This window comes from Rhopalosiphum maidis, chromosome 1 (assembly GCF_003676215.2).
Source record: "Rhopalosiphum maidis isolate BTI-1 chromosome 1, ASM367621v3, whole genome shotgun sequence".
Lineage (NCBI taxonomy): Eukaryota > Metazoa > Arthropoda > Insecta > Hemiptera > Aphididae > Rhopalosiphum > Rhopalosiphum maidis.
In genome coordinates, this window is record NC_040877.1 from 87791759 (window position 1) to 87810197 (window position 18439).

An 18439-nucleotide genomic window follows, 5' to 3' on the forward strand; every position below is an offset into this window, starting at 1 on the left:
AACTTGAAAAATATTATTCCTTCTTCCTTGAATTCTGTGGTATATAATTCATAATGTCCAAATACTTAGAAAGAACAAAATGTACACTTCAGTTTACAAACGTAAACGGCGTCTGTTTATACATTTGTAGATTAAAATAGTATTTTTTTATTATAATATTATTATTATTTATTTTATTTGTAATTTTTATTGGTATTGCAGTGGTCAATTGTTATGGGTATGTTCAAAAATAATGTTAAAATTTTGAGTCATAATTCATATATTTAACATAATATACTGATTATCGGTATGTAAAAGATTGTAATTTATATATTTGACATATTATATAAGTATTGTGCCTACACCAACTGAGCTGAGATTTCTTGTTTTATTAACAAAATATTAACGTGCGGGATACGGCGATGTAGCTAAAGTGCCTATACAACGCGCCGGTCAAAGGATAAAAATATTATTACTAAAATACTACGATCGACCGTCAAAAATATGACCAGCTGGGCAGTTAGAATGACCGAATACAACAACACCGCGTGTTATAGTAGTCAAAATATATGTATAAAAATATGTTTACGTAGCTACCAAAAATTGATTAACCGATCAAAAGATTCGTTTCATTATACCTTTGGCGCACGGCGAGGATCAGACCAAAATAAACGCGTCGAAATTTGTTCATCGTCTTAACTTGGTCAGAGTATAGTATATAATGTTATATTATTGTAAACAAATATATTAAAAATAACGAATTTACAGTAATAGTTTCCAAAGCACGGGTTTTTTACTCAAAATGACCTGTTTGGTTTTTTTTTTTTTTGTTGATCGATAAAATCGCATTACATTCGCACGCAAGACCAAAAAATTAAGACATTTAAAATAATACGCATGTATTTAAAAGTAAAAAATGTATTGTGTTAATATTTCGTTTTTTGTACATTATTAGATCGTAATTCGATAATGTTATGAAGCCTGAAGCGTTTAAAAAAACAAAAACCGGCATTATTAAATTACAGTAATAACATATTATAGAATTTTATTAAGCGTCCATTGGCATTTTAATTAAAACGCGATGAAACGGATCAAGACAATAACAAAAACAACAACAACAACAAAACAATAACAATATTAATGATTTATTTGTGACTATCGCCACCGGTGCGGCCTTTCTCAAAAGACAGATGACGGTCTATAACTTCCGTTAGTTGAAACATGTGTATGATTCCTCTAGGCCCGGACTGGCTGTCAACTAAGATCAACGACAACGAATGTCTACAGGTTTCGTGTGCCTACCATAATTTGTGCTCTCAGTCGATATCTACACGAATGATAGCTGCCATTCTCGTAGTCAATGTGTGCCACAGAATTCGGAAAACGTCCACACGTCTGTCTGTGCGCGTATATCTGATCCATCGGAGTTACGGTTAAAGCTAATATATTACATTATCCATACCCGCGATCAGAGTGAAGTTAAAACCTATTACATATATTATAAATGCTAAACTTTAAACTAAAATAAAACTAAACTAATTACATACTAACCTATCCGGTCGACGTTCGATCCATTGATAGCTATTATACTACAACTGTTACCATCACATAACTCGCGGCGAACGAAAACCGCGACGCGTACCTTTGAAGGCGAATGAAACGCACGCGAAACAGAAACAAAAAACCATTTTGATTTTAGTTTTCATCGCATTTTTCATCGTCCCGTACCAAAATATTGTCCGAACCGTTAAAAATAAATACGCTCTTAATTTGTGTTTATTTATTTTTATATTAAATAAACATAAAAATAGTTATTTCACTAAACCTCGGGGATTTTAGTGGAATCAACGTTTTTGAATCTCGGAAATAAATAATAAAATATAATAACAACAACACGAAAAATACGAAATAATAGTGTAATCTGTGTTTATTTACTGAGCCATAGACTCTATTAATACACTGCATAATCTTACTAATTCGCTTATAACACCGATTTAACGATTATCTGTTTGCATAGCTGCAAAGATGGTGAACAATATTATCGCTGTATAAACATAGTGATAATTGATAAAATTAAGCTTACTGTACAGTGATTATCTCAGTTTTACATAATTCACGAACTAATTTTCACATACCTGGTACGTACCGTGTAAATATTTTCTTTCTTTTTCAAATTTTCTAAAGATGATACATTTTTCTGTAAATTGTATTTATTTAATTTCTTAATATATGTTGTCTGTATAAATACTTGATAAATAAAAAACGATAATTATAAAGTATTCAAATGTTTGATAAAACGTGATTTTCATTTCACGAATCGTAAAAACGGCTATTATTATGATAAACATAAAAAAGTTTAAATTACACACGCTATGTTTAAATCTGGATTAAACTTTGTGACTTTTGGATGTTGGAATTTGAACGTGTACATTATCAAATAACTTAACACTTAACTAAACACAGGCCATTCTTTCCAATATCCAAACTCGTATACTCGTATAGTGAAAAACGACCTTTACGTTATAGAAAATTTAAAACTTACACCGAAGTACATTTTTTTTAAATATACCTCAGTATTTATAGTATATCGCTAGTAGGTACTACACACGCATCAACCAATAATTTATATTTCAAAATAAAAACCTATACCTTTTATAAATATCCACTTAAGTCGAAATTACCGGAATACAGTATACACATGTACTCATGAAATATGAATAATAAAATATAAACCATTGTGATTATTGGACTTTTAAAAATTTAACACAGGTACTTACAATAATTAGGTTTAAATAAAGTAGAAGTAGAAAAAGTCTGGTAAGAAATAGTCAATTAAATACCATTTTCAAATAGTAAAAAAACTCGAAGTCGTATATTGTTCTAAAATCGTTAAAATTACTTATAAAATGTGCCATTTTAGTGAGATTTTGAATATTGAATGAAATTAATTGTGTCGAGAATTGATACTCTTAACGTTAATACCGAAAAAATAAACCATTAGAATTAATTTCAGCACATTGTGATAAATAGTAAGTTAAATATTTGTCAATAAAACAATCATAAAATAAATAAGCACTGTGTATTTTCAAATTTTTACATTGTTCGTGTAAAATATAGCTGTATCGATGTTTATTTTTATATATTTGTTTATGATTTAATACAATTTTAATATTTTTTAATTTCGTAATAAACACAATAGATTTAAAATAATTTTTTCTCGACCAAATCCTCATAATTAATTATATTTCACGTAGATTATTATTATTATATTAGTCTTTTTTGATTTTCGGGAAGAAAATATAAAATACTAATGATACCTACGTGTTCTTCGGATTTGAACCAAGTTAACGTCACGGTAACGCGCACAAAACAGTAATTTCCAATTATTGTAGGCTCCTAATGCTATGAGAGAATTCTAATCATAATATAACCCCATAAACCTACGATCGTTTTCTAATTTAAAGACATGTGGGAGTAAAATATGTGTGATCTATTCGTGACAGATTTTAAACAGAAATACAGAATGAATCACTACCATAGCCAGCCACTGTTGATTAACAACAGTAATAATAATAATAATAATAATAATAATTAACACTATCGCAATTTGTTTACACGTTAAATAAGTAATAAACTAATAACCCCTGTGCGCATACATATGATTATCCACACTTTCGGTGTTTGTAACTGACGCGCGGAGGACAGGTATAGTGCTGAGCATAATAAATGGCTATTGCCCTCTTTCCAAATTTAAATTCAGTTATACACGCTAACATATTAATATCAATGGCACGCGCGTATATAGGATAAACTACGAGGTTGTAACTGAATAAAAATGAATTATTAGAACGTTCCAAAATAAGTTATGTCGTACAAAATTTGTACCGGAAAAAATAAGTCGTAACTTAATAACGTTTCCAATTATACTTTTTAATTTTGAAAACGCTTCACGCGCCAAAAACAATTTCTGTTTTCTTTGGTCTAATAGTGTAATTTTATTTCGTGAATGTTAAAAACCTAAACTCACGTAATTTACGTATGTTATAATATATATAGTTAAAAAAAATACAAGTACTAATAGTAATTGTATATAGGTAAATTAAATGCGTTATTGACTAACGTTACTGGTTTTGTGACAATCCCTGAAAACCAAATTAGTTTCAACATTAATTGCGCAGATGTACTGAACAGTATTAAATAAACCGTTGTTTGCTTGTATTGGATGGATTTTTCGAGAATTGGTGGACGAATGCTATAAATTGGACCTATTTTAACTACCGATGTCTTTATGCTTCATTAAATCATATAACATAGCTACAAACAATATACAGAGACCTAAAGTTGAACAGTTTGAACTGGACTGAGATGTGCTGTAATACTCAATTTAAAAGCATTAATGAACCATCACGGCCAAAAAATAATTCTTAAAGAAGAACTAATACAGCAATGGTTAATAACATTCTTTTTGACATTCTTCGATGATTTTTGGGAAAGATTTATATATATTTAAACCAGTATTATAGTGACGTACTAGGTATTAAAATATTTCATACTTCACGACACAAAATAAAAAAAAGGGTAATGGGTAGGTAATATTTAATATTTAATTTTAATTGGTAATTTAAACTAATAAATAACGAAGAAAAAATAATCATAATTCTTGATAACAGATAACATATTTTAATCGTTATAGAAATTAAATCAAATATACTAATACATTTTTTGTCATTTAATAAAATAAACTTTGTAACACATTTTGCTTATCCGGTGACACACCAGTATGTTGCGACGCACTTTTGAAAACCAATGCTTTTGACCTTTGACCAAAAAGTTCTTTTACTAAATACCATTCACAATATATTTCTAATAATTAAAACAAATTTTTTTAAGAACTCTATTCGAAAAATGGTTCAACGATAATTAAAATAAAAGTCAACATAATTTATGACTTTTGTATAATTATTACCTATTTAGAAAACCAAAAATAACCAATATAGATACACCAATAGTTCCATACAATAAACTTATGAGTATGTTATGAAAGAAAAAAATGTTGATTAATCATCAATTCTTCACGTGTACGAAAATGGGGTACCAGAGCTTCGGCAACTAGTTTAATATTATTATTTAAAAATAATTATTATAAATTCATTAATATTACCAAACTATCTTGGTAACAACATTACAACATTCACAACTTAAAAAAATAAAATATTAAATGAGTAATAATAGCTAAATAACTATTTAATACCTGTACCATTACGTATCTTAAAAACCATAATATGCAATGATCAAATAATTTTCGATTTAAAGAATAGTGATTTTGATAACAATATTTCATGGAATTATTCACGTACACACATAGTTATTGTACTTAAAATTCGTTCCTATAATACTTTTAAAAAAAAAAGGTAAGAGGGGACATTTATAGATGAATTATTTACGGCAGTTCGATACTTCAATTGATTTTTTATAATTCTCCTAAGTTCTTATCGCAAAAAATAAATCAAAATAAAAATAACTGGTGGATTTTAAATGTCTTCATATATATCATGCACTAGAATTGATAAAAAAAAAAATGACAACGGATTCAAGTCATGGAAAGGTATTTTTACTTTTTTTTCATAAAGTACAATCATCATAAATAAATCAAATCCTAAATAAAGGTATCGGAACTTGTAATAAAATGTTTGTACATTATTGGATAAATTTATAGCTATTAGCCTCTAAATCTGTACGCAATTTTCCGTAGAAGTTATAGCAAAACTTACAGCATACAAGGTAGTTGGAGAACTGCTTAAACCCTTTTTATGATTGTTTGAAATTAAGAACTCAATTTTAGAATCATATTCCGAAATTGATATTTTTTCCACAATATTTTTGTATGAAAAAAACCATTGATTTGTTTTATACTAAATTCTAAATCAAAATTACTGAAATCATTTTTAAATAAAGAAAAAATCCAATTTTACTATTACATAATACAATCAATTAATTAACAATAACATTATTAGAATAGATAAATAATTTAACCCACATATAATTTTTTTTAAATAAATATTTAATAATTAAAATATAAGCTATTTATAAAGGGAAAAAATTACATTTGCATAGATAAAATACGTACATACTTTGAAATGTGATTAAGAATATTAATATTTGGAAATTTACATGCTGATGCGTTTAAAATCTAATCCTTTGAAGTATATGCAATTGGATGAGGGGTGGATTGGATGATTCATATTAAATATCATGTATTTGCCCTCTTTTTATTTTCTTCTATCGATATCTTTCATAAAATAATAAGTAACCGACCCGAAAAACAGAAATAATGAAATAATAAAATTTAAAAAGTCATTGCATTTTTTTATATTTTGTATTAACTGCAAACTATGGTTAAAATAAACTCGCGCTTCACAATAATTATAATATTCTCGACATTTTAAAACATTACGTTTCATATTGATTTTGTACTTGTGTAAGTATGTACAATACTACAATATACTCAAATGTATTCTTTTTTAAAAAAATTGTCGTTATAATATAAATAATATGATATATGATTACGTTTTGTATTTTTATACTTTTTATTTTTACTCCTTAAATGATGAGGAGTTTATGTAATAGTATATAATATTGTGCATAGTATCAATCGAAAAACGTTAAGATTCAACAATTTTCGCGTTTTAGTTAACGACCATGATGCACGAATATTATACATAAACATTTTATCATTATACTGGGAACGAAAAAATAGTCCGTTCTACTTTATTTTTCGCGGAATTATTCAGTCTGCTTTATATGTTATGAATACTTAATATAGTTCAACCGTGCAGACATTCCATGTGTCACTTCAGTGTAACATTATAGACCATAAATTGCAATTATTTTTTCCGCAGGCCCAAGCACATTCTACGAGAAACAATATCCGGCTACAAGGCTGCGTACTACATTGTTATCAAGATGTTCGACCAATCAGATGTGGGAACCTACAATTGCATATCAACTAACTCCATTGGAAACTCTGAAGGCACGCTAAGGGTGTATGGTGAGTTGTCACGGTTACAGTTTTGTATATTCAAATAGGTTATAAAAATGTAGGGTTATTTTTCTGAGCTACAACATACTTATTAATATAATATTATATTATTTATACATCTCTATAAAGAATAATAGTCAAATATTGAATGTTTTATGTATATATATATATATCGGTCATTTATTGCATTTGATTTATTTCTCCACGTGTATAATTCTAAAAAAACAAAAAAAGTACTTAGAAACATTATTTAGATAATATACGTCTTATTCGGTTGATGAAAATGTTATTAAAAATAAATATAAACCATCGTCACAAATATTATTTTATCGATACGACATATAAATATATAATGTACAACAAGAATATTTTATCTGTGAATTGGCACGATTAAAGAAGCCACTTTTCCTCCCACTGGTGACACTTATGTTGATTTACAAAGTACATAGATACCTATTAAGTATTATATAAAAATAAAATAAAAAAATAATGTGTAGTCGCGAGGGGTAAATTTATTCCAATCACACGTTCAACGATTTTTATAGCTGAAAAAAGCACACTGCCGCTATTCAACTGCTTTATAATGGCTGATAAAGCTAGATAAACATACTATAGCCGTACATAATATTGCATAAGACGAGTATTTTAAATTTTAGACAGTTATGTGAACATTCGTATTATTTCTGGTAGGATGTTATTCACCCCCGCATAACGGATTGAAAGTTAAACATAATAATTCATATAGCCTTTTGTTTAAATTCATATATAATTCAAATTATATATTAAATAAAACGACAAACGAAATACAGATTTAAAAACACTTTTATTCTGGAATACGGGCTCATATTATTAAGAATAAATACACGACATTATAGTGAAACTTTAACATTAACATAGATATAGCTAAACGGACTGGAACTTAGATATCATTTACGCATGGTAAGAAGAATTATTATTTGCAAAAAAAAAAAATAAAATGTTATAGGTACTTACTTTGTTTTATTTTGTACATTACTTTGGTCAAAAAATAAATCCTTAACATTTTAATGTTTTATTACTTGATCCAACTTTTTTCTTTAAAAATATATACTTTTTATTATAAAAGTTAGGTACTTTATATAACAAACTAAAATCAACAAAATACATTTAAAACCTTAAAATTTTAATGAAACTCTAATGATCTTAAGTGATTTCATAGAATGTTTAGAACAACAAACTTCATTTAATTAGATAAATTTTAATAATTCTCTTTTTTTACATTGACCAATATTTAGGAATAAGCATTTCACTTCAGTGTCCAAAAAATACTATTATTAAATAGATAACTATAAATTGGTAACTGGTATTATACTTTTATATAATTAAGTCAACATACAATATGATGTTGAATGCTCTTACATTTTTTCAATTTAATTCGTTTCTGAATTTGTATTTAAAGAATGCAAGTTAATTTTAAATTATTATTACTTTCATAGTTATATGAAGCCATCTCCTATCCAAACACGTTAACCCATGTCACTTGGAAAAAAATGTAAACATTAGACTTCATTCTATAATTATCGACTTATCTTTTAATATAGGTACCTACGTATTCACGTATAAATGTGTGTTTTTTAACGAGAAAATGTCTGCATCATTTACGATTTAATTTTTAAAGATAATCTTCTATGACTAAAAATTATTAATATTTTACCATCGTATTTTTTTAATCATTTTTTCAATTCCCTTTATCTGATACATTATTATAAGTTAAATCATTTTATATAAACCGATCTATAAAAGAAAAAAAAATTAATTCTAAAACAATAAAATTATGTTCATTAAGATTTGAGAAATAATATTTTTATTTTTTTTGTTTAATTCATTACTAGTTAAAATATTTCAGAACCGTATGTACTATACAATACTGCAAGTACTAGAATATTATCATCGTGACTGTAGTCATACATTTATTACTACGTTTCTAGCAGGCGAATAATATAACTGTCTAACAACGAAATTAACTATTTGCCCAAACTGTAAATAATACAACATCATCATAATATTATAATTATTTATGCAGCTATTATAATTGGTATAAGTGTGCCACACTATTATTGTCGTTTATAATTTTATATATCGCACGATTTCTGCCGCATCGGTGACACGCCGGCTAAAAAATACGTAACTTAAAAATAATTAAAACACATAAGTTGTTATTTCACTTGGCGCTAATGTTAATTATTTTACGACTAGTATAATTATATTATTTTTAGTATAATGACATGGTTACAAGATATTAAAATAAAATAATTACACTTTTATACTTTCGAATGGACTAATTAAACATCAGGCGACATTATGGTTACTTTCGTAATGGCACGATTCATTCGTATAACAGTGGGCCCTGTTCTGTTTATAACATAACTACAATAGTACTAAACCTCATAATACTATTATTTTGACCGTCGCGGTTTAACAAGTGTCAACAAGCGTCGTGACACGAAATGAAAACATAATAATTCATTAAAAAGCGAACGCACAATCGAATAAAACAATCCGATACGACTACAATACAAAACCCGAACTGTTACCTATACATACGTATTATAACATCGTTTTCGAGTCAATTCCACCTGTAGTAAGTCACTTGTGCTGTAGCATCGTTTTGTCGATCGGTTACGTTAAAATGTTATTCAACACAATAGCTAAACGGTCTTTATACATTTTGTAATGAGTTTATTTTCGTTGCACTTTAGCCTTTTCCAAATTAAAACTAACTTCATAAGCAGTTATTTCAATTAATACGTTCACAAATAAACTCGAAACGTCTTTGGGATCCGAGCATAAAATATAGGTTGGTTAGAAAACATGTTGCGTAGAAAATTCATTAAAATTCTACTGGTGTGTTCAGCTGTACCGTCTTATTGATACCAATGCCCCTAAGAATTATAACAACGACCCAATGTAATACTTGGCTAAGAATAACTGTTCGTATATTCCTAAGGGAATTTTCTTTTTACAAGACTAATTTTCGTGCGCGGAAAAAAAATATTGTAATTCTAACAAAATTATTATCATATTATAATTGACTAACATAATTGATTGAAATAATACAATAAATTGTTTCATCGGTCGATAATTTAATAATTTAAAAGACAAAACTAGTGTTTGGCTCGACCCAACCAAGGTTATAAATTATAAATGACGATTAATTACAATATTTTAGTATTTTTAAAATGACGCCTCTCCAGAGTTCAGGTACCTCAAAAGTAAAATCAGTTTTATGAATATTTATTTTATCTTTAATTGTTACGTATCATTTATTGTTATCGTTCGTTTGAAATTCGTTTTCGCTAAAAGTTTACAAGATAAAAAATTAATACTATTATTCATAGCAATGCCGTAACTAGGCGGCACTGAGATCACATATCCACTCCCCGCGGTAATATTTTCTTATTATTTCTTAGGTAAATAATTATAATAAGATTATCAAATAACAATCACGATAAATTGTCATTTCGACCACATTATGGATTATATTTTCACGTCAGTTGTTATTTTAAAAAGTTTAAAAAATGAAGTTGAGTTTAAATACATTTTTGAATATGCCAGTAAAATCATAGAAAATGTGTATTTCTTATTGCTCAAAGGATAGCAAAAATTCAAAAATACAGAACTAATTTTAATATTCTTCATAACAATTGTTGCACTCATTACACGATTTTTATTTGTTTATCCATTTTTAAATGACTTATTTACTTAATTTAATAAAAGGTTAAAATCAAATTCAGATATTTTAACTTCACTATTTTGCTAATCGCTTGTTACCTTTATAGGAGTAAACTATAAAAATATACAAGACAAAATTTAGACCAATAACTATCAACTTACTGGTTAATGTAAAAACAGAATATAAAATCAAAAATTCATAATATTGTATCTACAATACCAATAAAAAATGTCTCTTTATTTTGTCTCTTGATAAGGTATCTATAACCATATAAATCATAGTCACCCATAAAAATGATTCATTAAAAAAAAATACATTTGCCCGAGGTTCAAGAACTTTAATTATGACTACATATGGGAACTAAATAACGTTTCTAATTGATATTGTATCAGCGCGTTGTTTTTTACCTTCGCGATATACAGCTAGATTATTATCAAATCTCCAGGTGTCTATAAATTATAAGCATTTCGTATATTTTCTTTGCGCCAGACATATTTCAATATTTTCTAATGCAAAATTTGTACATCAAACAATTTGTTTAAGCATTCACCATAAAATATCGTACGGCATATTATGCGTTTATGTAGTCTCTCATATAGATTGGGTTCGGACAGGTAGGTATGTACCTATTTTTATGATAAAGAACACAATTTGAATATTCAAAACGTACAAGGATAAATAAAAGTGATATTTTACTGCGTTAGATTCTCGGCAGAGCGAATTACGACCGAATGAAATCAGTTTACGGCCTCGAGAAAAATAAACTCACTATAGAAGAGGGCGTGAAATAACTCTGCGGTACTTCATAAAAATTGCGATGGTGTTGTCTGTCGCTGTGCAACATCACATAATATTATTGCACGTGTGTGTACGGAGACCGGCCACATCCGGAGTTATAAACGAGCAGTAACCCTCTAAAAAGGGTTGTTATTCCGAGGTTTTTCAGTTTTTATATTCCGACGCTATTTGTTTCACGATACCTCATTTCGGAGAGAGAAAAAACGATAAGAACGAGAGAAAATGCCACCGTAAACTGGCCACACACACACACACAATAAGCACACTTACCCGTTGAACGCTTTCTCCACTGCAACTTGTTAGATAAATTTCCCTTCCGGATGATTGTTATTATTATCATCACAATACTCGCTGAATATTATACGAGGGTCGAGTGTAAATAATAACTGCACCGTCGACCGTCGTTGAGTAGTAGTTTCCGGGCGAACGGCGATTGAAATCTCGAATATTTAGATTTGCAAACACAAAGAACAATACGTGTATTAGTATAATATTATGTGTACGCACATAAACCAACAAATATAAAATTTACATGCATAAAATGACAGAAATTTGTCTGTTCGCATAACAGATTTATTAAAAATAATTAAGTGTTCATGAATTTGTGAATGGTATTAAAAAAATAAGTCTTTACCAGAGTAGGTGAAAAGTTGGTTCGCTGCTCCACAATTCTAATGGGTTTTTTTTTTTATCAATACATTGAATAAAAATGTACTTACATCGAATTACATTCATGGGAAAGTCTGATAAATAATACTCGTTATCCCTTGATAGTCTTAGACAATGTTGTCGTGATGATATAACAAAAAATAGATCATATTATATTCTCAATTGATAATTTATTAGTGTACTCGTTTATAATGTTTATTATATCTTAGATTTGCTTATACAATCAATGCGGGTTTTTGGTGTATAAAAATCAAATTTTTAACTATTAATTAATTAGTCATAAGAGTTCAAAAATTAGATGAGCATTTTAATGTAGTGGCACTAATTTTATTAAAGTATTTAATATAATACTACAGTATTTCAAACAAGTAGTTAATTAATGATTTGTTATAAACTCGTTTAAAATATGAGTTGTATTTTTATACGTCTAAAATTTTAGAAAATGAGATTAAATACGTATGCTGTCATTCAAAAAATCTTAAAAGTGATAACGATAAAAAATAATTTTTGAAAAATATTTTTGGCGATCACTTAAATAATCATAAAAATATATTCCCGAGATTATTATAAATTTTCAAGAAAATGCACATGTTTATCTTCAAAAGAATTGTCTTATAATTTCCTTGTATAGGTAAATTATTCAAACCTATTATTTTAATTAGTTCTTAGTTTCTAGAAAACCCTGGGGGTGTAGATCACTTTCCGACTTATGAAACTGTACTGGACCTCTCTCCTCCAAGCACCCCTTGAAATTCCAGAACACTGAGTACACGACATGGATAAGTGTAATAAGTTTCTATCTAAATTATGTGTTTCTAAGGGTTTACATATATTTTTTTAGTTTCTAGCCTTAGGTTAGGTTAATTATTCTAATGATTATATCTATTGAATATGTGAACACATTCAAAAGAAAAGCTGAATTAAAAGCATTTCATTTTTATTTTAAGCAAATTAGTTCCATGAAAATGATATTTAGTGTCATGAACTCGTGACAAACACTAATTTACATGTTTTATCGACAACAACAAAATATATATAATATTCTATTATGCTTATAGTATTTAAAATTTAATTTAGCACAGACTGTAACACTATATACGTAATAATAATAATTTATACAGGGTCTTATTGTTACAATAATGTAAATCGTGACTGGTACATTCGTTATTTCCAAGTACAGTAGATTTTCGTTATGTGGAATCTCAAAGAGTACAGAAATAAGTTCGAGATATCGAGTTTTATTAAAATTCTTAAAAAAATTGAAAAAATTGGTAAATAATTTGAATACTTAAAGTACTAATACTAATATACATATCAGTAAACTACAATAGTGAATAAATAAATTTTTTTTTTTTTAAATCTTTCATTAAAATTTGTTAAATATTACTTTTGTTTTTATAAGAATGTAAAAATAAATTGTAAAGACATTTAATTTGTGCTTATTTTTCATTTCACTATATTGTATAATATGAATGGCTACAAATATTGACTATAAACACGTGAATTATACTGAATGTACTGCTTAATTTTTTGTTTTTGGGCGTTCTTGCCGTAATAAAAATATTATTTCTGTAGTCGAGATAACGAAAAACGATTAATTTTATTTCGAGTTATCGAGAGCAAAACTCTATTAAGTGTAATGATAGTTTCAAGGGGATTCAATGTATTTCGAGATAGCGACGTTCGGCGTAAAAAGAATCTATTGTATTGGCGCGTATCGTAAAAGATCGACAACAACGAGAAAGCGTCGAGACTCGAGAGCAACTGTTATTACGACTGCGTGCAGTTAAATCAAACGGGAGAGCTAATTATCCTGCTATGACAACATAATATAAGAAAAAATGGTTTAAATCGATCGGTTCGAGAAAAAACCAAAACACCCTCAAAGTATATAGGCATGCGACGTCTGAGCCCGATTTGAGATAAAAATAAATAACCCCGACCGCAGGTCGCGCGCGTATATAACGTCATATTACGTATATTATTATATACATATAATACCTATAGTCGCCCTACCCCTATTATAGGTTGGTAATACGGAGCGCGTAGTTTAACGTCGCGACGGTAAAGAATATAAAAAAAAAATATGAATTACATTCCATACTCGAACGGATTCGAATTTACATATAGCTATATAAGGTAGTATATATATATGGTTGTGCGCCCGGGCCGTCACGTCTCGAGATATTATATCGAAGATAAGGTAAAACGGTTTTAGACACAGTAAGATCCTTGAACGCGATTGACGTTCGTTTTTCTTTCCGCACGCGTCACCTCTCTCGCAGCACTGTAGCAGATATCCTTCGTCCTCGTCGTGTCTCCGTCGCGTATCCATACGTATACTACGACCAGCAAACCGTTTCCACGGAAAGGGTCGTATTTACATACCTAATACGAATAATACAATATGGCGCATACGCGCAAAACGCGTGGTCGTAAACGCCCCTCATATCCTATTGTGCTTTATATATTATTAAATTTATAATCTATACCTACACGCGTTTTAAAGGTTCGCGTAAGCGCGTCGGATCGTCACGATACCGTCTAAAATAACGAGCTTTTCGATATCCCGTGTACAATAATAATAATAATACGTATAGACAATCTACTGAAACGCATCGATACGACTTAAGACTATACTACCGGTTAATAATTATAGGTACCATCGCAGAAACCCCGTTGGGTAGGTACTTGAAAATTAGAAACGACGTCGCCGTAATAATTATGCCGTAGAATTAATGCCCTGCTGTAGGTCTTGTCGGATTTAAAGCTGCTGCGTTTTTATAATAATCGCTCGGCTTATGTAAAATCGTTGATGATTTATAACCGCCTGATGACCTCGGTCGTCTATTTAGTCTTGAGAACTTTTCCCACACACTTGGTAAATGTCGAACGTAACACGGTTTTCTTTTTTTTTCCAGAGCTCCAGGGTGACATACCCATTGGCAAGAGCTCAAAGAACAAAGTTGCCAGATCGTCGGCGTGTCCGAAGCACATGCACATCGTCACAGTGGCCGCGTTGACCGCGGTCTGGGCCAAAGCTATCGGTTGAATATCTCGTTACGCCGTCGTCAAAGAATAAAATACACTAATCAGATATTTTCAAATCGATTAATAAAACTTTTTTTTGTATAAATGAATATCTACTCGCCAATTTAGGTATTCGCTCATCAACAGACTGGATGTCTACTGTGATCGTATTCGTTGTATATTTGCCAATATAATATAATGACATTGTGTTTCGTGTCGTATTAGGGACTTAAAGTGTATGTATTTTTATTTCCGTTATCAAAATGTATTATGATTATTTTTTATGTACCTGCGTTAGAAAGAGACAACTGACCGCCCGGACAACAGTCGTGAACACAAATCGTTTATCTACGACTATATTATTACCATTAACTAAATATAATATTATATAAAATTGTTGTAATCGTACTTATACCTACTTACCATAGTATCGTCTTTTTTCGTGAACACGGTGCGGTCTTGATGAACTTTTGTAAAAGAATAATCGTTTTCAACGCCGCTGCCGTCGATTTGTTTCTTCGTTATAACTTATAATACATATTATTATTATTAATGTATACACACTATACACTATTCTAATGTTGGCCGACGGTCAATATTTCTACATAACATTTCTTGAAAACATGACTATATTATTGAAATATTCTAATTTTACAAATTGTAAATATTAACAAAATTATGGAAATTATTATTCCAAGCTTTTGGAACACTGTATTTATGCATGTTACATTTAGCAAATTAATTTGAATAAAACAAATGTTTCAAATACTTAAAATTTTACCCAACATTGTTTCAGTTATTAGTTGTTACTTCATTGAAGACGATAGTGACGACTATGTTGTTAAATTATGTAATTATATAAATATTGTATATTCAAAATTACAAGTTCCAATTATAAAACCCAATGTGTACTTATGATTAAAAAATAAAATAAACATTTGTATTTATTTTACTTCAATGCGATTTTTACAAGAAATCCAGCTAAATTAAGAACAATAAAGAAAGGTTTTTACTTTCTTCCTAAATATTATGGTAAATACTGTTTTAGACTTATAAGTTAATTTTGAATTTTGTCCAAAATCAAAAAAAAAAGGTATAAATAATTGAGATCGACACTCCTACATATTTTTTTTTCGTTTTAAGTTCTCTAAATAATAATGTTTTATAATTATTTAAATAGTAACAGTACTAAGCAAGACACAACGTAGGTAGCTAAAACCATTTCAATCGGACGATACATTACAAAACTTAACTGAGTAGTAGTCTACAATTCTTAATTTTCGATTTTTTTTTTAATAAATGTTCTTAGAATTTAGAGCAATAAAACCAAAAATGTGGGGAAAGTTTATCTCAACTCTCAGGCATACTAACGGATACAACAATTGATATTATAGGAAATTAATTTTTATAACGTGATGGAAACAAGTCACCGTGGCAGGTTCCGAATGCATCCACTCACAGTTCACAGTAATGATGTACTTCAATAGGTACTTGTCAAAAAAAATGAATGTGTAACTAATACACTACGTATAATGCATATACAATCATCAAAATCTCTTTAGATAACCCAAACGAATCGCAGCTTCCAGACACCATACAAAAATAATGTATCCAAAGGTTAAGGTAAACAGCTCACAGTAGATACTTGAATATTCAAATATTCAATTCTCCTAATTTAAAATCTTGTAGTGCATATCCCAGCGAATAATCACCAAGTTCTATATTTAAAATTATGTTGTACTTAGATACTTGGCGTCATTTTTAAATGTTGTTAAATTTAAAAAAAATTATTAGTTTTCAGATAAAAAAAGGTAGTTCAGGTAAATAGATTGGTATAAGCACTGTTTTACAGTAGGTGTTGACTGGATCACTGGTCACTATGATAGATATATTCAATTTTAATTCTATTATATATATTATTGTAGGTACTAGGCATCTATATGAAAAACGATGTGGAGACAGTCTCTATCACTAGTATATTTCATGTTATTTTTTGATATCACTATTGGGTAAAAAAGTAATTTTTTTTCATTTTTACCAAAAAAATTGCATTTAGAAATATCGTTGTCTTATATGTATAAAATATAGCAATAAATATGTAAGTTGCTATGTACATATAAGTTTTATATAAAAGCAAATGTTTTTGAATTAGGTACAACAAAATAATGAATTTATTATTATTCATAATTTAAATACTATTTATATAATTTTATCCAAATTGTACATTCAAATGTCTAATAACAAAAAAAATTGAGTTTAAATATTTTTAAATTGTTGTTTCTTCAGTATAAAATAAACTCTCTATTAAACATTCAAGCCTTAGCTATACAAATTGAGAATTTTAAGTTTTAAACAATTTGCAATTGTTAGTGATTTTATTTTTATATACCTACCATAAGAATAAATAATATAGAATCTTAAATTAAATTTATCAAAAGAATTATTAAACTTATAGAAATAAAATTAAAGAAAATCGAAAATGTTGAATGTCTGTACAGACAAATTAAATAGCTCAAAGTATTTACCAAATAAAGATAATAAAACACTTGGTTAATATTTCAAGTTCTGTACAGTTTTACATTTTTAAATTATAACATAATAAAGAATTCAATTTTGTCAAAAACTGTTTTAGCATGAAGATTTCGGTTTTTTCAAAGTTTTTTTGTTTTTGCTAATTATTTAGAATTTTAGAAAATTACTAAACTAAAAAAGTATAAGTTATTTCAAAATTGTAACACTTCACATCAAAAATCGAAACATTTTGACTGCCCATAAAAATGAAATGACAGACCCCCCAACCAAAAAAAAAAAAAAAACTTTTCATTGCTTCGCTCAGAATCTAAAAGGTATTGTGTTTAATGGTAAAGAATTCGGGGAATTACTGTTTGCTTTTCCCGCAAATAAAATTAACGAATCTCGATATCATTAATACTCTTAACTTACTCAAGTCATACAGAATATAAAGCAATTTGTAATTATTTTGCATTGACCACCTGTGTAGTTGCTATAAAAAAAATTACTATTTCGACAATTCTTAGATTCTACGTTGAAAAACGCTATAACAAATTTTGGTGACTAACTTATAATAAATTCAAATGAACACTCTTTAAGAGGACGTTATACCCACATGTTTGGTCTCTGTTTTACTTATGTAGATCATAACAAATTTGGGTTCAACAGAACAAATTTTATGATGTTAGCTTTGATATGCT

General features: G+C 28.4%; 1 protein-coding gene across 2 annotated transcripts in view; it reads left to right on the forward strand.

Annotated features, from left to right (window-relative positions):
• The window catches only part of LOC113557199 (lachesin-like), a 202406-nt gene extending 186362 nt beyond the window's left edge, over positions 1-16044 (forward strand). Inside the window, exons 7-8 of one of the 2 annotated variants that reach the window (XM_026962579.1) lie at positions 6879-7027; positions 15119-16043. In XM_026962579.1, the coding sequence (XP_026818380.1) occupies positions 6879-7027; positions 15119-15249 (280 nt within the window). In that variant the 3' untranslated portion in view covers positions 15250-16043. Of the gene's footprint in view, positions 1-6878; positions 7028-15118 lie in introns of both variants that reach the window. The other variant, XM_026962580.1, reaches the window with a different exon arrangement.
• Positions 16045-18439: the final 2395 nt, after the last annotated feature.